This window comes from Ipomoea nil, unplaced genomic scaffold, assembly GCF_001879475.1.
Source record: "Ipomoea nil cultivar Tokyo-kokei standard unplaced genomic scaffold, Asagao_1.1 scaffold0706, whole genome shotgun sequence".
Taxonomy (NCBI): Eukaryota; Viridiplantae; Streptophyta; class Magnoliopsida; order Solanales; family Convolvulaceae; genus Ipomoea; species Ipomoea nil.
Genome location: NW_017617134.1, coordinates 2090014 through 2113009, shown reverse-complemented (window position 1 = coordinate 2113009; position 22996 = coordinate 2090014). Strand labels below are relative to the sequence as shown.

The 22996-nt window shown below is 30.4% G+C and overlaps 1 protein-coding gene across 1 annotated transcript; it reads right to left on the bottom strand.

Moving 5' to 3' along the window:
* Positions 1–5916: 5916 nt before the first annotated feature.
* LOC109176487 (salicylate carboxymethyltransferase-like) lies at positions 5917–10233 on the bottom strand. Its single transcript, XM_019325930.1, has 4 exons — positions 10099–10233; positions 9208–9615; positions 7171–7425; positions 5917–6537 (listed from the first exon to the last, which is right to left on the bottom strand). Exons 1-4 carry the CDS (start codon positions 10171–10173, stop codon positions 6178–6180), a joined length of 1098 nt encoding a protein of 365 aa, XP_019181475.1. The 5' UTR covers positions 10174–10233; the 3' UTR covers positions 5917–6177.
* Positions 10234–22996: the final 12763 nt, after the last annotated feature.

The window sequence follows — 22996 nt, the reverse complement described above, 5'->3', positions numbered from 1 at the left end:
TTGTGACTCACGGAATACAATACAAGAATATTTAATTATGGTTATATTATTATTGTGTGGCTCACGACCATTATATACTAACAAAACTTGAAAAGAAACTAATAATCATAATATAATAATAATAATAATAATAATAATAATAATAATAATAATAATATAAGTGGTAAAAATAATATCTAAAAGTAATTAAGTGTTAATAATCTATACTTCTATACTATATATAAAAACAAAATCCTGAACTTTTAACTTCCCGCCAAATTTCTAAAAAATCTCTCTTCTAATAAAATATATTGATTTCAACTTTCCCATTAATTATGGGTTAAAATTCTATTCTAATATTATAAAATCGTGTAATACAATTCCTATTGTAATCTATACTATATATAAAAACAAAATCCTGAACTTTTAAATTCTGCCCAATTCCAAAAAAATTTCTCTTCCCAATAAAATATATTGATTTCTACTTTTCTATTCGTACAATAATTCTGGGTTAAAATTTTATTCTAAAATTATAAAATAGTGTAATACAATTCCTATTGTAATCTATACTATATTTAAAAACAAAATCCTAAACTTTTAACTTTCCGTCCAATTCCTAAAAAATCTCTCTTCCCAATAAAATATACTTATTTCTACTTTCTCATTCGTACAATAAGAATATTAATGTAAGAATTATAACATAGAATAAATCGTAATAATTAATAACTATTGTCTAGGATTAAATTTGAAATTGTCATGAAAGATAAGCGACCTCTCGTGATATTAACTTTTAAATAATTATATATCAATTTAAATATTCTTAATATATTACAACAATTCCATTCCGTGTATCGCATGGGTGAAAATATTAGTTATAAACAATAATACTTAGGTTTGCGTAATATTGTAAAATAGTGTAATATAATTCCTAATACAATATATTGTTTAATTTCCTACTTTCATATTAGTACTACAATTCTACATTAAAATTCATATTCGTAATACACTACACCAATATTAAAATTCCTATTCCTATTCCTATTCAACAATATTATTCTGTCACTACTCTCTTGGCCTTTGTAACGGGACGCGGCTCATCATCACAACATTGGTAGATCACATTGTCGAAGCAAAAATAGTTAATGGGACACATGAAGGAACCAAAGTTCTTATCCCCCGAATGTCTCTCACTCCTTCTGATACGAGATTGTCCTTCAAGTTCCAGCGTAAACAATTTCCAAACAAAAGTCAAGGCCAAACACTAACTTACGTTGGGTTATTGCTAAAAAAAACTGGTCTTTAATCAATGACAATTGTACATGGCTTTCTCCCGAGTCACCCATCATGATGGCCTGAAGATGTTAGCTCTAGACGAGGATGGACAATATTGTGTTGCGACTACCAATGTCGTCTACAAAGAAGTTTTCAATAATGTATAAATACAATCGATGATATTATGTTTTTTTTTTTCAAAATGACGAAATTGCTATATATCTAGAAAAAAAAAAATCCTCTATACAAATGAATTAGGATAGCAATTTATTATTATAACTAAGTTGCTAGAGAACGAGCATATTTGCCCAATTTATAAAAGTCCTAAACAATGATATATAAAATCTATAAAGTTACAGCACCGAAGCGTACATCTACACATTAACTATTAATTCAACAATTATTTGGTTGAACTCAAGCAATGATAACATCACATAACATAATTAATCCAAACCATCTTTTCAATTGCACTATATAATATTTGATGTTATAATTTATATAATTATATATATAATCTTATACTTGTCATAATTCGATCATATATTTGAGTTGTATAATCTGGACCCCCGGGTTCATATAATCCATCAATATATCGTTTCAAATATTCTTAAAATATTATAGTAAATTCATTCCGTGCATCGCACGGGTGAAAATACTAATTTAAATAAACATTCATACAAAAATTTTAAAATCAATAATGAGCTCGAATATTTAAAATAAATTAGTGAAAACAAAAATTAAAAACTAAGGTCACATACTCACATAGGCCCTATTTGGTAACATAATTAGTTTATCAATCATAAAATTAAAAACTAAGGTCACACGAGAAACATCATATCTTGTACATAATATCTTGTACATAATTAACATCACATAAACATCATATCTTGTACATAATATCTTGTACATAATTAACATCACATATATAAGATTCCCAATAGCTAAAGCCTATGGTGTTTTACTTATGTGATCTCTCTCTTCAGTACGTTGTGTTAAGACACAAACTTTATTTAGAGAGAGATTTAATGTCTGAAAGGTAATAAATCTTAGAAACATATTGAACCTCTTCAGTATTTTTAATTCATGGTTGCAGTAGGCGCTAGGCGCTAGTCGGGCGGCCGGGCAGCGCCTAGCGCCTAGGCGGTCTAGGCGGCGCTAGGCGGGCACCAAAAAAATTTAAAAAAATAGTAACAGACTTGTAGTTCGACAATTTTAATGAGGTTGTTTTCAACGTTCACTCAAATAAAACATCTAAATAAATGAAATAATGATAATTTATAAGTCATAATGTCATAATAATATTAAAATCAATAATTAATGAAAGACTACATCGGTCAAAATCGAACAAAATCGGTCAAAAACGGTAAAAATCGGACGAAATCGGTCGACTCGGCCGAGTTGGCCGAGTTTGGCCGCCCAGGCCGCCTAGCGGCCGGCCGAGTTTTGGCCAAAACTCCAAGGCTCGGGGCCGCCTAGCGCCTAGGCGGGCGGCTAGGCGGCCGAGTTTTGCAACCTTGATTTTTATGTACAATCCCTTTTCTAATGTCATTCTTTGTTGTAATGGAAACACTTTCCTTTATAAATTTACTTGCAACTTTCCATTTTGTTTTGGTCACTCCCTTAGTTTATCTTCATAAACCTTCTTGTTCTTTCTCTTCTTCTTTGGTTTGGAAGAGGCCAATAGAACTGTATCAGTGTGCATACCCTTCATTGTGGCATGAGCAGTGCACAACATATTGTGCATAATTGATTTGGAACAATGAATCTTGTTCATGTAGAAATTCATTATGAAAGGCCCAAAAGAATCTTAAATAGATTGTAGAATTAAGTCTACTTCAAGCTTAGTGTCAAAAGAAGATATTTAATTCTTCCAAATTGGAAGAGGGTTGTAAAAATCGGTCTAGGCGCCCACCTAGGCGCTAGGCGCCTCTAGACCGTGGCGATTTCCCCCCTAGGCGCCCGCCTAGGTTACCGGCTGCCTAGGCGTCCGCCTAGCCCCTAACTCGGCCGATTTGGCCGCCTAGCGTCTAAGTTAGTCGAGTTAACTCGTCCATTTTGGTCGAGTTAACCGATCGGCTCGGCCTATTTTTTTTATTATATATATGTATGTGTGTGTGTGTGCGCGTGCGCGCGCATACATATATATAATATGACATATATACACTCGTAGACTAGTTTGATACTTTGAATCTTTGGATGATTGAAGTATTTGAGTATTTCATATTTGAGTATTTTTAATTTTTAATATCGTTTTAATGTTTTTTTTTTTTTTTTTTTGAAAATCATTGTTTTGATGTTATGACTTATGAATTATCATTAATTCATTTATTTGGATGTGTTATTTGATTAAATGTTGAAAACAAACTCATTAAAATTGTCAAACTGCAAGTCTACTACTATTTTTTTGGCGTCCGCCTAGGCGCTAGGCGCTGTCCGGACGCCCGACTAGCACCTAGCGCCTACTGCAACCATGCTCTCCAATAAGCTAATCATATTTAGGACATGATCTCTTACATTTCTTCATTATTGCCGTTTTGCATGAAATAAGGCCTTGGTAACCTTATAACGTGCAATCCTACTGTGCTCATTGTACAACTCTTGTAGGTGATTGACCATAGATTTTGCGTCAGCCATCTTTTCATGCTGACGTTGCAACTCATCATTAGTTATTATAGAGGCGATGGATATAACTCTTAGCCCTCTGATCATCGTATTTCGCAGTGCAATCTATGTGATAAGCCTCAAAACATGCTAAGTTTCTAAGAGCTTTTCTAAGGTTTTGCATGTGTATTTTAGGTGAAAAATCTTATTTCTAGAGAAAATTATCTTAAAAACACAAAAGTATAAGGAAAGACCTTCCTAATTATATTTTATGTGTTTTTGAACATTTACTTTTTCAACTCAGAGGACGGTAGTTGGTCAGTTTAAAAGTTTAAGACCCAAAACTATAGTAAAATTGCAATACTTAGAGTATTGGATGGGAACAGTCCGGTGTTTTCTTTGCTGGTTGTTAGCCATAGATTTTATTGACAATTTTCTCTCTCGCTCTCTCTCTCTCTTTTTTTTTTTTTTTTTTTTTTTTTTTTTTTTAAGATAAATGAGTTGTGTCTAAATTCTTTTTTCTCACAAGTTAAACAAGTTATGTCTAGATTTTTTTCTTTAAATTGAAGCATGTGCTATATCTCAACTAAAAGTTTAAACTGATAGTTGGATTGCACACACACACACACACACACACACACACACACACACACACACACACACACACACACACACACACACACACACATATATATATATATATATATATATATATATATATATATATATATATATATACTCAACACACAAGTTAAACGACTTATGTCTAAATCCATTTTCTCACAAGTTAAATGAGTGGTGTTTATATTCGTTTTCATGTGACTATAGACTTAATTGGTATAGTAATACTATATAGATCCTGTGTATTTTATACCATACATATAATTATACTTCTAATAGTTGTGAGACTCTATTACATTGTAGTATCAGAGGTCACTACATGCCATCTGAGAGCAAGTTGTTTGGCGTGTTTACTTTTGCTTTGTTTTTGTTTTTATTTTTTATTTTTTTGTTTTTAAATATGGCAAGCTAAAGTAGGCATGCTTGTTTAAGCCACCCTAACGTTATGCCACTAAAATTTCATACCAACCTATCTTTATAATAATGAGTTAATTCTATTTTTGGTCCTAGATTTATAGGTGTTAGTCCATTTTTAGTTCATTTTTATTAAAATATCCATTTTTGTCCTAATATTATTGTGACATGACCAATTTTGATCCTTTATAAAAAAAATCATTGAAATTTTGTTAAATACAAAAACATTTCGCTCTTCAATTATGATTTTTTTTCAAAAAACAAACATAAAATATATAAACACATTTAAACCATAATAATGTACTTGGCAAGTTTAGGAGTATTAGATAAGGTATTGTAATGAATTTTTATAGTTGATTGGAGCCATGAATAAAATATAATTAATATATTTAACACGGTTGTTATCCGTTATCATATCGACTAATTCTTAATGATAATTATTTGATCGAGTTAATTCCAAGAATCAACTTTTGAGTACTGACATTTACCCATTTCTATTATCGACTTTGAATTGGAATATCTATAAATATTCTCTTAAATATTGATGTTTATCAATTTTTATCATCAACTTTTAATTTAACCATAAATGATCAATTGACTATTAATTTTGTTCTAAATTTGATATTTTAGTTAAATATCAATTTAGTAAATATTTAATTTAAGACTGGGTAATAATGTAAAAATTTGATTCTTTACATTTCACTAATGATGAATCCAATATATTATGTTTAATTATGAACCAAATTTGTCAATCTCAACAACAAATGAATTTTTACATTATTACACTTAAATTTAGTGTTTATTAAATTTATTTTTAATTGAAAGACCAAAATTGGAACAAAATTAATAGTTAAGGAACCATTTATGGTCAAGTTAAAAAGATGAAAATTGATAAAAGGTAATAGTCAATGGATCATTAATGATCCAATTAAAAATCAATGATAAAAATTGATAAATATCAATAGTGAATTCAATATTCCTGAAATCAACTCTTATTTGATCAACAAGTAAAAAATAATCACATAAAGAAAGTTGAAAAAGCAATAGATATATATTACACATAATCTTCATCTTAACTAACTTTCAATACACATGAGCACCAGCTACACGTACACTAGGAACTCACAACTTATTAGCATACAGACACCAAACGACCTTGATATATAACTAACATTGGATCTAAATCAACATCTCAGATCCCAACACAACATTAGATCTAATATAATCTTTAGCATCAACAGATGCTAAATACCTTGGACATACGTTCAAGACATGGATATCTATCTATATTTATGAATCACAAGTTTTGGTGAGAGAGACAATGACGTTGAAAAACTGTGTGTTCTCCTTGGACATAGAATCCACAATCTTTTTTTGGTACTTGTGGAACACCTTCTCAATAATACCCTCACCAAAATGACTAACAAGCAAAGGTTCAGCCACGGCCCTCATACACTTTGTAACATTGTACCCGTCGTGATCACGCCTAATTTCGTCCACGAATTCACTTGCAGTCCAATGAATATTTGTGGCCTCCAAGAAGTTGATGGAGAAGGACCCTTCTTTCTCCACTAAGAGCTTCACTTCTACCGGAGATGGTGTGTATTGCGGGATGTTGAATGTGTTTAGTTTCTCCTCTTCTATAAATCCCTACAATTATAAATAAATATTATCACTAATAAATTAGGTATGACCAGTCAACTAGGAATCTAAAATCTTTAGTTAAATTAAAAGAGACATGCATCATATATATTGGATACATTTTTAATATAGAATTTTTAGATAAGTCTCTTTGTCCGCATTTAATTTGTACTAGTAGAAAGTGATATTTAGGTATTTTGCCCTACAATGTCCCATGTGATTGTTGGTACCCATATGAGTTTTAAATTTGATAGACATGCATTTCAAGTTTAAATTCTCCAGCCTTTATACAATATAAGTACATCTAAGTGTTATTAGATTTTTTTTTTTTTTTTTTTTTTTTGCATGTTTAATGGTGTGGACAATATTGATAGACAATTCAAGTTTTATTTCTCCCGCCTTCATATATACAATGTATAAGTACATCTAATTAAGTGTTATTATTATTATTATTCTTTTGTGCATGTTAGATGGTGTGGACATTATTGACAGACATTTCAAGTTAAAAAATTTCAGACTTCATACAATGTATAAGTACATCTAAGTGTTATTAGATTTATTTACTTATTTGAGCATGTTCCACGTTATTAGACTTTTATAAAAAAAAAAATGTGGATAGAAAATTAATTTGAAATTGTATACCTCATCAACCAATTCATTTAGGGCCATGGCCAAGAGCTCCCAAATCTGACCACCCTCATTGCTACAAGGGTCTTCACTTTGTCTACCCAAAATCGTTAAAACCATTCGCCCACTAATTACTAATTCTTTAGATCGACACTTTAAAAATGTCAAAAAATCATTTTGAAATTGCTCATAATATGCTTTAATCACACAAGGTGGGCTTGCAGCTGCCAAGTAAATGTTGCCTTTGTTCTCTTCTGCTCCTTTAGGTACCTAATCATAACAACATCCCCATAAGAGTTATTATTCGATACTTTATATTAATTAACTAAAAGTTTAATTAAAGTAATAGTTAGATACTTAGACTGCATATTTATATTTAATAATTTTATATTATTATAAGGTAAATGTATGTATGTACACAATGAATCCAAGAAGGGATGTCCAATGAACACAAGAACTATAAGATAATAAAACTATTCTTTTTTCTTGCTACAAATACTCTCTAATATAATTTTGGAACAATGAAACTCTTTATTTTATTGGCTAATCAATTAATTATATCACGAGTTAATAAATAGTTCAAATAACAATTAATATGTGCCCGAGATTAAATCTTACGAAATATTTAAGTAAAACAATATAATATTACTCTATGCATGAGATAATAAATTAAACTATATGAAAGCAATAAACTATCATGTTATATCAATCGTTATATCCTACACCACGGCGCACATAGCACTGTGCGCCGCGCGCCTCCCAAAACGACGTCGTTTTGGGATAGTGTTGGGAGGGGTAATAGGAAGTTGCTGAGATTATGTGTATTTGTTCACAACGTTATGTGTATTTGTTCACAACGTTATGTGTATTGGTTCATACAGTTATGTGTATTTTTTATACAATTATGTACATTCTTTTTATACAATTATGTACATCCGAATCAGAAAATTTGTGTGTATTTGATGTGTATTATGTTAAAAGTTTATGTTTATTATGTATTATGTTAGATTATGTGTATTATCTTTTAAAAAGAGTATGTATATTTTGTTATATAATTATGTACATTCATGTATAACATTATGTGTATTCTAATATAACATTATGTACATTTTTTAACAGCGAATTTTTTTTTAAAGAAAGACTACTGCCATTCACTGGGGCGGGAAATTTCAAAAAAAAAAAAAAAAAAATTAAAACGACGTCGTTTTGTATCTGGGCGCATAGTGCAACGCGCGCCGTGGTGTAGGATATAAATATTTGTATATAATTATATGAATTATTGATTATTTACTTTTAGTTTTGCGACTCGATTTGAATATATATGTTAGTAAGTTAAATTAAACGTTCACATGCATATTAGTTACATGTATTATCACGTTGCATAAAATACAATTCTTTATACACACACATATTGTTGAAGCTTATAAAATGAAATAAATTAAGGGAATATAGAGAAAAGAGTTAATTCCATTTTTGGTCCTAGATTTATATAGGTAACAGTACACTTTGTCATTTTTTTTTTATCAAAAAACATCTCTTTTTTGTCATAGTATTATTGTGACATGACCAATTTTGATTCTCTATAAAAAAAATCATTGAAATTGTATTAAATATAAGAGTATCACTACTGGAAATTATAAAATTTTCGACCACCTGAAAGTGATCTTAAATCAAGTTGAAACCAAAAAGTGGTCGGAAATAGCAACAAAGGTTTTTCCGGATACCAAAAGTGGTCGGAACAAGACTTTCGACTTGATTTAAGATCACTTTCAGGTGGTCGGAAATCCCATAATTTCCAGTAGTGTATTTCGCTCTTCAATTATGAATTTTTTTCAAACAATAAATATAAAATATATAACAGGTCAACGCATTTTGTATTAAAAAGATCAAAATGTCCTTCTATTTAATGAAATTTCAACAATTTTGTTAATAGAGGACCAAAATTGATCATGTCACAATAATACAAAGAGAAGGATGCTTTGATAAAAAGAATTAAAAGTGGACTCTCACCAAAATATGGAATTAAGAGAAAATATGAAAGTATGTACGTACTTGAGATAGCCACATGAGACTATAAGAAGAATGGACGAAATGCAGAGCGTTGGTAGGGAAAAGCCTGCCGTAAAACGATCCAGGGACGCCATTGAAGAAGCACGGCCCAAACCCTTCTCCCATCTCTTCTTTGAAACCTTCTACGTACTGCGGCAGCGATCGGAAAATGGCGTTGAAGTCGTTCCCGGGGAGGTCGTTCAAGTAGATGTGGAATTCCGGCGAGTGGTGCCGCCGGAGCTTCTTCCGGGCGCCGTCCACGGCCCTCATGAGCTCGGAGACGGCCAAGAAAGTGTTTGGGCCGGAGGAGCAACCTAGATCCGCAATGGAGATGGTGTTTGGGGATAGGGCGGCGTACACTCCGGCTATGGCTTCGTCTGTTACCGGCTTTGTCATGAGGATCACCTTTTGCTGTACAAACCAACAAAAATATAAGATTAATGAAAAAAAATCATTTTTTTTTGGTGGGGGTGGGGGTGGGTGGATACAAATTTGGGTAGTATTTGTTCTATACTTTCTCAAACATTTTCAGCCCATAAACTTTATGTCCCCACCAGGGATCCATTTGGAATGGCAACGGAAAAGTCATCACATTACATCGCAGTTGGCTATAGTCTCTTAGTTATGACTGAAATGTAAATTTAGTTTTTCAATATAGATATAGACTATAGGTCCGTAATTAGTCATTTTTAAAAAAGAGAATGGTACGTGTATTTTAAAAGGAGTAAACTTTTTAGTACGTGTCCGAAACTATTTCTTTTATATGTTATGAGAATAGCGTGGAAATAAGAGTTTATATATCTACATATCGAACACAACAAAAATTGTTAGCAATAATTTAATCTTAAATACGTTTTATCACGACACATGTATAGGCACAGAGACAGATTATACCTGAAGGAGGGAATTATTGGCATAGCTTGTGTCACCAATTCCTCCATTCATATGAAGAACATCAACAACTCTCATCTTTAATTTCTGAATTTAATTTGAGTGAATATATGTGTAGATGATATAGATCCTTAGTTGGCTTGTTTAGGTTGCCAACATTTCACTCCCATTTATAGATGGTGGCAATGGCTGGCTGGCTGGCTGGTCCTCACATTTTATTATTATTGTTTTTTTAATTTTAATTTCATTTTTGTTTTTGTTTTTAGTATGCCCTTGGTCCACAGTTGAAAAAGGTTGTTGTAATAGAGATTTTCCACTGTTTTTAATTTTTTCCTTTTTTACATTTTTTGTTTTATTTTTGAGTGATGAATGGTGATCCTTATATTAAATTGTACGAATGGGTCTGAGGTGGATTTGATTTTTTTTAATAATTCCACCAAATTTTGTCACTTGACGTACAAGTGACCAAAAGTTATGGATAAAATATCTATTCACATGACTTGTTCTTGTAAAATACTCCGTATAATTTTATTTATTTTTTCAATATTGAAATTAGATTTTCCATGGCCAAAAATCAAGCAAATATGAAATACCTTACAATAATTGACTTTGCTAAAAGAGGTGTGAAAACTGAATAAGATATCCGTATGAATGACATTTGACAAGGTCAAGTCTATATCATTTCTTATCAAAAATCAAAATGCAAGAATATTCAATAATCATAGCTTGAACATTTTATTTTTTATTTTTATAATGATTAATTAGGGAAATTTGTAGTTATTATTTTGTTAATGTGTAATAATTCTTAAATCACACAAAAAAAATTTAGTGTGACGAGATCAATTAAAAGAGTGTTGACAAGAATTAAAATTGTGATATTTAAATATAAGAATTATGCTCTAACCATTTTGAGTTTGATTGAATATGGCAAGTGTATATCATGGTGTCATATCGGTTTGAATTTGATGGAATGGCTTGATGATGTTTCTCTTCTTACGTCGTCAAAATTGTAAAGCTTACGTGAGGAGATTAAATAAAATAAAATCAGTATCAAATACAATTCCACATTTTTATGATTTGGTTCCATATATCTAAAAATATTATATAGGTTAATTTAGGTTATGTCCATGACTTTTGTCATTTTTTATGTGTTAATATAAAGATATACATCGTACTTTTTTAAATGTTGCACACTACATTATTATTGGACAGAATTATCTTTACTGCATTCTCAATGGCACCGGAGACATTAAGCAAGTCGCGACTTGGTTAATTAGACAACTCGTGAAAATTCACTCATAATTCTTTTATAATATTATGTTAACCAAGAAATGACAGGTTTGCCCTCACACTTAACGTCCATTGTACACCAAACCTAACGGAGGATCACGGGTGATTTTTTTCTTTTTTGAACTCGGAGAACGTCTCGTGGTCGTTTTAAACTCAGAGGACCACACCTGGTAATACTTTAATACTCGAAAGACCATTGAAGGTATTAACTCGTCCTGTAATAGTAAATTGATAAACTTGTAATATTAAATTAATGAACATGCAGTAATTTTACAATAAACATGTCGTAGTGAATTAATGTGGAGTAATTACATAATGGACCTATATATTTATTAAAAAAATAGAAGAAAATATTAATAGGTGTTATTTAAAGATCTATATTATAACATTTTTTAATTATATATACTTTCATATATTAGTTTTAGATGTACACAGAAAAGAAAATGAGAAAAATAAATTTACATTTTTAAAAAATTAGAAAGAAATTAGGTATTATTTTAATTAATTATGACATGAGTTTCGAGGTTTGATTAAAAAATCATATGACGTGCGGGAAACGTGGTTCATGGATATGTCATCAAAGGGTAGCGTCATGAGAGTTCGACTGCTCTGTTTGTCAGTAAACAAAAGTTTAATCTATGGCTCTGTTTGGCAGAGCTTATTTAGGAGCTTATAGCTTATTTTAAGGTACTAATAAGCTATAAGCTCTACTTGATAATGTTCCTAAAATAAGCTCCTAGCTTAAAATAAGAGCTTATTTTGAAACGCTACTATAAGTAGCGTTTCAAAATAAGCTCCTAACTTCCTAATTTTTTTTTTTTTCATCTTTATCCTTATTATTTTAAAGAAATGACATAATTTACCTTTCTCAATTAAAACATTTTTCTCTTCTCCTTTAATTTATCCGCAACTTTCACGACAAATATTATTATTATTATTATTATTATTATTATTATTATTATTATTATTATTATTATTATTATTATTATTATGAGATTTGCAACAATGTTGCTACTTCATTATGAGATTATAGATCATGATTATGCTAATAGTTTTATTTCAAAACGTTAATTTTTTGTTAAAGACAAAATGTTAAATTTTAATATGTAAACAAACTAATTTAAATTTTATGAAAATATCCTTTTTAGTCTTTTTACATTTATCAGCTTGTCAAAAAGTTAAGTTTACCAAACACTTTCAATCATAACAGCTAGCTTAACAGCTCTTCAATTTTCAGCTCCTGAGCTTATAGCTTTTCAGTTTTCAGCTCCTTTTCAGCTTTTAGCTCCTAGCTTATAGCTTTTCAGCTAGGTTTGCCAAACAGAGCCTATGTGTTCAACTAAGTTAATACTCACTCTATTTTTAATTGATTGTCTTATTTATTTTTTGCACGAGTTTTAATACAACATAATAAATTGTTACTAACTTTTTAAATTTGCCCCTTAAAAATAAATGTTATTTGTAAAACTTACAATTGTACTTACCTCTAGGAATTTGAAAAGTCAAAACGATAAATTGAGAGATGTAGAGTGATAGTTATGTTTAATTTTGAAAAGATGATACTATTTTAAAAAAAAATTTAAAAAAAATAAAACAGGTAAAATGAGATGAAGAGAGTATAATTTATATTTTCTTAAATTCTCTGTCAATCTAAACGTGAGGAACCTTAAAATTGAGGATTCAGTTGGACGGCAAAGACATTTAAACCGTCCGATCCAACAATTATTATATTCTTAATTCTTCCGAATTATTATATTCTTCCGAATTATTATATTGTTTACACGCATGCATGTGATCTCAGAATTCAATAAGCTACTTGTGTGCCAGTGTGAAACCTAAGAGGTGTGTAACAACTATATGGTTGTCTTTATTTTTCAAAATATAGTCGAACAAAATATTATTTATATATTGAATATTATTCTTAAAAAATATTGATTGGGCCAACCGGCCAAACATTAAAAATCGAAAGTGGAAGCTAAATAAGGTATACTGTACAATTTTTTCCCAGTAAGTTTTATTATTAATTAAGCTTGTTTGAAAATTTTATCCCCACCGCACTTCGCACATATGACCACCTATTTGAAATGGTAACCAGGATGCAATCACACTACATAGTGACAAATTATTGTGTAAACCCGGATCCAAAGATACACAATTTACATACTAAAAATTCACAATTTATCTTTTAAAAATTCACAATTTGTGATGACTCTTGTGTTGTATTCACAAATTCTCAAAACTTAGAAACACAATTTATATTCAAAAATTTCACAATTCCAATACTAAAAATACACAATTTAAAATCAGTGTCCACCTTGCAAGATAGACCATGATCCATCGTATAACAACCCACATAGCAGTTGCCACCTATTTGATAAGTTTTAGTTGAATTAAATGCATGGCAATGCACCAAGACTATGTGGTCTAATGGTACTTGAGTTGGACTTTCATTTGGAAGGTTGTGAATTCGAGCCTTTGTTTCAGTAGGTTGAGAAAGTATATGAACAGATACTACATTGTAATAGAGCCAGTAACATTCAAAAAAAAAAAAATGCAATGCTAAATGAAGGTATTGGCGCAGCGGCTGTGCTAAGAGGTTCAAATGGCGAGTTTGTAGCGGCCCGAGGAAGCTTTGTGATAAGGATCCCTCCTTGCTGAAACAATGGCGATGAAGGAGGCTCTAACGTGGCTAAAGGATAGAGGTGCAAATCATATTATTTTAGAAATTGATTGTTTAAATTTGTGTGTTTGTTTTAATTCTTCTTCCCAAAACTTATCTTATATTGGCTGTTTGGTTAAGCAATGTCAGTCCATTGCAAGGGACACTGAGGATGTTGTTATCTGCCATGTTCGAAGGTCAGCGAATCAGGTAACTCATGTGCTTGCACGAGCGACTGTTTTTGGGTTTGTCCTTGGTGTTTGGGACTTTGTTCCGTCAAAATATATCTCGGATTTGATGAAGAATTAATATAATGCTTTACGTTGGTTATCAAAAATAAAAAATAAAAAATTATAAAAGTGTCTCATCTAAGCCATCCGACAAACCCATTTTTATTCAACTATATTTATGGTCCACATTGATTTAACCCCGTGATTCCCCGTGAATACATTATGGCCTCAAAGACGGATCAATGCCCCATTCAGGCCAACCATCAAGAACAGTTTGAATTTATGTTTGAGTAACATTATTGATGGAAAATTTTGATTTCTCCATAAAAAAATATGATAAATAATATAAAGTGTTTGCATGGAATTAATAACTAATCAGGACATAAGAATTTAACGTAGAAATCACAATGATAAAAATCACGAATCTTTTAAAATAAGTCAAGTTAAAATCCACTATATATATTATAGGTACACGTACATAGACAACCATAGCCATAGAGTGAAAGGGGGAGAAAGTACGTACGTAGAAAAATGATTATTGAGGAGTGTGGACTGAAAATGAGCCTGAAACCTTTGTCAGATCCTTGAGCCTTTATTTAATGTCAAATTTCTGCAATTGCAACTTTCCCTAATTAATATCAAGGCCACATAATTTTCTTACTTTCTTGACTTGAGTCTCTCTTAATAATAATAATAATAATAATAATAATAATAATAATAATAATAATAATAATAATAATAATAATAATAATAATATTCGCATTGGGCAGCTGGTCACAGAGGTGAAACTTTGGAAGAATGATCAGGAATTGAGTCTCACCAGCGGTAGTGTGGAAGCAACCTCTCAAAGTGAGGGGGGTTCCTTGTGCGCAGTGAACATGATCTAGTCTCTGTGGAAGCAACCTCTCAAAGTGAAGGGGGTTCCTTGTGCACAGTGAACACGATCTAGTCTCTGTGGTTCATGTCCATTATTATTAATATTGTCAGCAGGCCTACTCAATGGGAGGGGGCTCTAATGTATCCCTAGTCTATCCCCTACCTTATTATTTAAGTTTGAACTTTAAATTTAAAATTCAATCATGTCTTCTGTCATAAAAAATTTGTGAGAAGAGATAAATCGCGAGATTACTTTAATGACATATTGTTATGAGTTTTTGTAATGACCCTAACTTTCCATTCTTTACGGGATTTGACCCTAGGTACTCGTTGAATATTATCTCACTCAATCTTTCGTCCACCAAGTTATGCCCTAGAGGCAGCTACCTTATTATTTTGTGAGGCGACGAGGTGGACTGAACTCGTTTTGACGACTCTAAATTTAAACTATTCGTAAGGGCCTTTTATCTACTCTATATCAAATTGTATGATGCATTTTATTTCAATTGAATATTTAAATTAATAATGAAAGTAGATACTTATTATTTTTATATATTTTATACCAACCCAACAAAATAACTGGGATAACTCTAGGTCACTAGCCAAGTTGGTACAACAGTTGGTTTGATAATCACAAAGTTTGTCTATTGATGTTTGAACTGGTCAGTGCGTTACGAGCTTTCCCTTAAATAAATTAAAATAATAATAATAATTGGAATAACTATTATTACTTATGTTTAGAGGATTTAATTATCTTGCACCTCATCCAACTCCACAAATCATTTTCAGTCACCAACCGTCCATTTATCTCGTATACATATGACGTATGAGGTACCATGTCATTCTAGTTTATGCTCTTGATTTTATATATGTTACCTTTAACTGTTTTATCTTCTTCTTCTTTTTTTATTTATTTTATTTTTTTAATTTTAATTATTGAAGGAAAGTTGCTACTAGCAGTTGATTTTATATTAACGATGACTGAATTCTTTAGATACTTTTATTCCCTATACATAATGGTCGAATAGATAGAAGATGATTCTCATATTAAAAAGTTATAAGTTTAATTCTTTTCAACATTATCTCAGTTCATTTCGTCACATGAGATCTTCCTAGTGTGATTTACTTAAGCTCTTCTATGTGATTTGTAGGTTGTTACACAACAACTCTATAAGTATTTAAAAATAATTATACTACATGGATTCCAAAAAAAACTACTCTCAACTTTTACTCCACTTATGTTCAAATTTGATTAGAGGAAGAAAAAAATGAATGGATAAACATCATGACCCACTATTAAATTAAGCAAGCAAAGCATGTCACATCATAGGGGGTAGAAAATGGGAGTATAGTAGAAAATGAGAGTACGTGTAGAAGGAAAACAACATATATATGTACTCCCATGAAGTATAACTCCTGCCACATGTACAAATTTTATTGGATAAACAAAAAAGAATGAACAAAACCAGTGGCCCGGTCCACCTTGTTGTTTAAATTAATCAAAGAATAACATCTCAACAGGGAGTAAAAAATGAGTATAAAGTGGGAGTAGTGGCCGGATGTATTATTTATTTCAGTACTATTGATTCTATTATAATGTGTCTATACATACTTTCTCAACCTATTGAAGCACAAAGACCTTGTTGTCAAACGATATAACTGTGGCTCTATCGCTATAACAACATGACACTACTGTAGAAATCACATATAACGTCGGTTATATAAACAACCGACGTTAAAAGTTAATTAAATTTATAAACTTTTTAAAAAAACATTTAACGTCGGTTATTTACTAATAACCGATGTTGTAATGACTTGCAAGTTTAGTTAGTACTGCAAATTGATTTTGACAAACTTGTTAATAATAATAATAATAATAATAATAATAATAATAATAATAATAATAATATTATTATTATTATTATTATTATTATTATTATTATTATTATTATATTTTTAAAATAGATTGAAATTGTAAGGATATAATAAAATTAAATAAGGGCCACCACAGTAGAAATTTTGTGGTTTTTTGCAATAAAAAAAAAAAAAAAATTGTGTTGGGTTTTTAACAAATGGGAGGTAAAAGTTTTTGTGTGGTTAGTTTTTCTTCTTGCTAAATAAAAATTTTTGTGAGATTCACTGATTTTTTTTATTTTTTTTTTTGAATGCTACTGATGACTCTATTATATTATAGTATTTGTTCAAAAATATTTTCTCAACAAATCTCATGACTTTTCATATGAGAAAGATCACTACATGTTATCTAAGAGCATCCACATCAGTGGATATTAGGGAGATAATGTCAGATGAACTATCTTGGGTGGGATAATAACAAATGTGGGGTGGGGTTATTTGGGGAGATATTTGTCCTGCAAGTTAAGAGTTAGTGTCAGAAAAAGAAAAAAAAAAAACAAACAAACAAACACTGGCTGTGCGCGTTTGCGCACAGCCATTGTCTACACGGGCGCGTGCAATGCACGAGCCTGTGTAGCGCGTCAAGCGCGCTGTCAGCGCGCCTGATGCGACAAATTTTTATTATTTTTTTTTCAAATTTTGTTTTGTTATTTTTTTTTCTTTTTTTTTTTTTGTTTTCTCTCTCCTCTCACATTCTCTTTCCTAATCACTCTTACATTATCTCCCAAATCTCCCCAACTAACATGGATGCTCTAAGCACAAAATATTTGCCGCAAATCTTTTCTAATCAAACGTAAAATTAGTGAAAGTAAGTACAATACGTGTTCCGACAATTGTACGTGTTAAATTTGTCTCCTACCACTAATTAACGTTTGGAAGTGGAACCTACTCCCTCAATTATCGCGCCACCCATGCATGATGCGTTACATCTCAATCAGATTTTTTTGACGAAGCCGATCGTCGCTGGTGGTTTTCACTTTTCAGGGTTAATAATAATAATAATAATAATAATAATAATAATAATAATAATAATATTGCTAATTACATTAAGAACGTGTCCGTTCGTCACTTCGTCATGTCAAGAGGTCAGCAAACAATGTAGCTCACGTATTAACACGGGCAACTGGTTCTTCTTTTATCTTGGGTCGTGATTCTTTGTGCCACCCGTCCTGTATTTGCCACTTAATTGGTTAATTATTAATGCATTCAGTATTTACCCTTCAAAAAATAATAATAATAATAATAATAATAATAATAATAATAATAATAATAGGTGTCAATATGATATATTGATATGGCATCTAAATGAAGAGTTAATTTAATTTTTGGTCTTAAATTTATAGGTGATAATTCACTTTTAGTCATTTTTTTTTTTAATTAGAACATCATCATTTGGTCCTAGTATTATTGTGACATGATTATTTTTAGTCATTCGTCAACCAAATCGTTGAAATGTCGTTAAATACAAAGATATTTCGATATTTTTTATACAAAGTAGGTTGATCCGCTATATTTTTACATTTTTTTTGAAAAAATTCATAATTGAAGACCGGAATGTCCTTGTATTTAACGATATTTAAACTGTTTTGTTGATAAAGGATAAAAAATGATTATGCCATAATAATACTAGGACAAAAAACGGATGTTTTGATAAAAATGATGACTTAGAATATCACCTATAAATCTATGATTAAAAAAAAAATTAACTCTCTAAATCAACAAAAACAAAATAATATGGCGGCGTCCAACTAGTTGGGGTGTTAGCGAACAGAGCTTTCGGTAAACTACTCGTGTTCGTGTTCGGTAAGCGTTCGTTTATTAAGGTAAACGAACGTTAACAAACAAAATTTAGAGCTCGGTTTATAAACGAACAGAGTCTGAACAGTTATAAGCTCGTTTGCTAAGAGATCGTGAACAAACTCGTTTGTTTTCGTTTAATAATGTTCGCGAACAAGCTCGTTTAGTGTTCGTTTAATAATGTTCGCAAACAAGCTCGTTTGTGTTCGTTTAATATTTGTTTGTATTCTCTTTGTAGTTGTGTTACTTGTTTGGTTATTTTTCATGAACATAAATTATTTCTTGTTCACGAACCAATTGTGATCATGAACATGTTCATATGTTTGGTTGTTAAGCATTCACGAACGTGTTTATCAACGTGAACGTGTTCGTTAATGTTAACGAACACGTTCATGAACGTGTTCGCGAATGTTAACAAACACTAATGAACACTTAACAAACAAACATGGTCAAGATTTTCAAAAACCTTAACAAACGAACACAAACACAAACACTCTAAAATCCTTAACAAACGAACACAAACAACCTCCATTCGTTTATATTCGGTTCGTTAACTGTCCTACGTCTAAGTACTGAAAAATTACGTGTTATCCAAATAATCAATAACTAGATGTTTACTTGCAATCATAGATAAATATGGGTCAATTGCTTCTTCTTTTCAAGTTTATAGGTTTATTTAGAGCTTTTTGAAGTTCAATTATAACCTAATTGCAATTTTAGAAAATTCGAGGTCTTATTTGACCCTTATCTCTATTAATTCAGACAATAAATATATTATAGCTAACTGGTTGATGTGAGTGGTCATGCACTCTCAATCTCAGAAATTCAAAACCCTCTATTGTATGAAATAATCATTATGACCCTTAATTGAATCAGTCCGGTGCAAACGAGGATGTTGTTTTTTTATAAGTGCAAAATTTAAAATTTTGAAAAGTAATGTAACAATACCTAAAATGATAAGGTAATCGCATTATCTCAAAGAATCATACTAGGATCCCTCCATATTTTACCGTATTTGTTTTCTCATATGATGTGACCGGAAATATTTTTCACCAATAAAAATGCTTTGACTATTCAACTTTTTAATTTTAGTGTGCCCTTTTAACTTAATAATATCAAGGAGGTATGCTAGGAGATGAAAAAAATGAGAAGAAATAAACATTTTCCTATCTCAAAATCTTACATGATAATAATATATGATTATGGATAAAGTGATCACATAACTTCAACCAAACAAATTTATATAACATTATCATACTAACATTACATTAATAATGTTTTTTAATTTGAACTAAATGCACCCTAAATGCTATTTATTGTTGATGATAACTATGCCCCTGGACCTAGCGTAACACTCCCAAACTCCTAATTAATTACTATTTTTTTTTATTAAATAAAAATAGAGGTGGCACGATGATGACATTGTAAAAAAAATTCTATTTAAAAAAAAAATAGTTTATATATATACGTGTTGCTTACGATGGATTAAATTAGATTAACTTTGCTTTCAAAAAAAAAAATTAGATTAACTTTCAAATTAATGTATACTATATATATATATATATATATATATATATATATAATACGTGTGTACATTATATTAGTACTCTAGTAGTGTCAGAGGATATATGATCGATCAATGCTGCTTTATCTGTATTTTATTTATTCATTTATTATTTAGAAAATTATTGAATGAAAGTTGCTGCCGGCTGATTTTTATATTATTTATAATAATGGATGTCATTAGCTACTTTTAATTCCTACATATTAAAATAAGACGTGAAGTCATATAATATAATGTCAAAAAAGACATCTATATTTTATAGTATTTTTTATTGAATTTAATTGAATAAAGTAAAGATAAAAAATTATTTAATGCATTTTAACAAAATATTTGGCACATTTTAAAAAGGGTAAACTCATGAGAACTGATAATCATGTGATTGTGGTTGAGTTATTTTGAGGTTATTAAGCATTGCGGTAGTGTTTGGTTCAAATTAAAGTATATAACCTAACATTATTAAGAGATTGAGTTTTGGAAGTCAAGGTCACCATTTTTTTTAAAAATCGTGTGGAGGGGGACAACTCCGGAGATAAGGTCACCATATTTAGTTCAAGGCATATATATATATATATATATATATATATATATATATATATATATATATATTTTGACACTAAATAATATGACATAATAAAAAATAAAAGTTTTATAATAACAAATGTTGGGTTAATATATAATTACATTTTTTTTAAAATTCATGGGCCAAACCTATATATATATATATATATATATATATATATATATATATATATATATATATATATATATATTGCTACAGCCCATTTTCCCAAAGCTCATTTGCACTTTTGGAGGAAAAACTGGATTCTGCTTTATTATATGTAAAGAATATATAAAGATTAAAAGGAATAACATCATAAGGGTCAAATAAAGTATAACTCCGGAGATAAGGTCACCATATTTAGTTCATAAAACTTCAATCAGAACCTTAAACTTACAAAACAAAAAAAGTACAATTAGCACTACTTTGTAGGTTGCCTTCAGGTCACCAATAAATTACTTGATGATTAGATTTTGCAAGTTAATGTGCCTTTCCACATGCTTTTTTTTAAAAAATGATATATTATATTAAAATTTATTTTTAATTAGATATAATAATAATCATAAATTAAAATTTTAAAAGTTCTTTTAAATTTTATTGGCCTTTCACTGTTGTCTCATCGTCACCGCGGACTATTCATCGCTTACCGTCACTGCTAATCGTTGCCGCCCACCGGGAAGAAGTCTGCGACTTCCCAGATTTGGAAGAAGGGAACGCTGCCTTCTTCCAAATCTAGAAGAAGGCCAACATGACCTTCTTCTAGACAGTAAGGAGGCAATTCATCGCTACCTTCTCCTAAATATGGAAGAAGGCATCAGTGGCCTTCTTCCAATTTGGATGCTAAGATGGTCTTGCTGCCCTTCTTCCAAATCTAGAAGAAGGTGGCGGCGACAACAACAAGTAAATGGAACAGAGGCAAGTCGACAGTGGCGGCACCAGAAATGACAAAAGGTTATTTATAGTGTTAAAATATTTTTAATAATAAATTAAAAAAGAAAAAGAAAAGCAAAAACAAAAATAAAAGAAATTCAAAAAAATAATATTAAAATGTGACATGACATTAACTTGTAAATAACTGGCAAAAATGATTAAAAAGTGACCAATTGCTTAATATTCGTGAGTTCAAGGATCTAAAAGCATTGGAACCTTCTAAAATTAAGGGGTTAATTGCACATTTTAGTGTAATTTGAGAGTTTATTTGACCCTTACCCCTTAAGAGAATATGAGTTTTGGAAGCTAAGATCAGCATGTTTGGTTCAAGGTCTATAACATTATTAAGAGAATATTGGAGCGTTATGCTATGCAACCGTGCGCACCATGCAAGGTGCACACGGAATTGGATCTATAATTTCTATACTATAGATCCATAATTTCTATACTATAGATTCATAATTTCTATACTATAAATTCATAATTTCTATACTGTAGATTCATAATTTCTAAACTGTAGATTCATAATTTCTATGGGAAAATGACACTTTTTTCCCCTAAGTTATATACTTATAGCACTTTTTTCCCCTGAATTATTTAAGTGGCTCTTTTTTCCCCTAAAATGTTAAATGGACATGTTTACCCTTAAAATAAATATTTAAAATAAATATTTCATTTATTTTTCTTCTCCAACAAATTATTACTATAATTTGGTTCAAACCAAACAGATACTATAGCAACCAAACCAAAATTTTCCAATTACAATTTATAATCAAAACGCGATATTTATAGTTTATTAAAATCGCGAACCGGATCCGGAACCGCCGGTTCATGGTTCATGATCTAATTTTTTTTATTCTTAAATTTAATAAATTGAAATCCAAATATTGGATTCTAGATCTAAATCATAACCGAAAACTTTTACTTCGATTGCTATAGTGTCTGGTTCAGTTCGAACCGAACCGTGGTAATCGCTACATATACGCAATAATTTGTTGGAGAAGTAAAATAAATAAAATGTTTACTTTAAGGGTAGAAATGTCAATTTAATATATTAGGGGGAAAAACCACCACTTTTAAAA

What these genes read in the sequence shown, in the direction of transcription:
- LOC109176487 (XM_019325930.1), bottom strand. Translation starts at nt 10,173, where the DNA reads ATGAGAGTTGTTGATGTTCTTCATATGAATGGAGGAATTGGTGACACA. An exon ending in CCAATAATTCCCTCCTTCAG is followed by an intron (nt 9,616 to 10,098) that starts GTATAATCTGTC and finishes TGGTTTGTACAG; the next exon opens with CAAAAGGTGATCCTCATGAC. An exon ending in TAAATGAATTGGTTGATGAG is followed by an intron (nt 6,538 to 7,170) that starts GTATACAATTTC and finishes TTATAATTGTAG; the next exon opens with GGATTTATAGAAGAGGAGAA.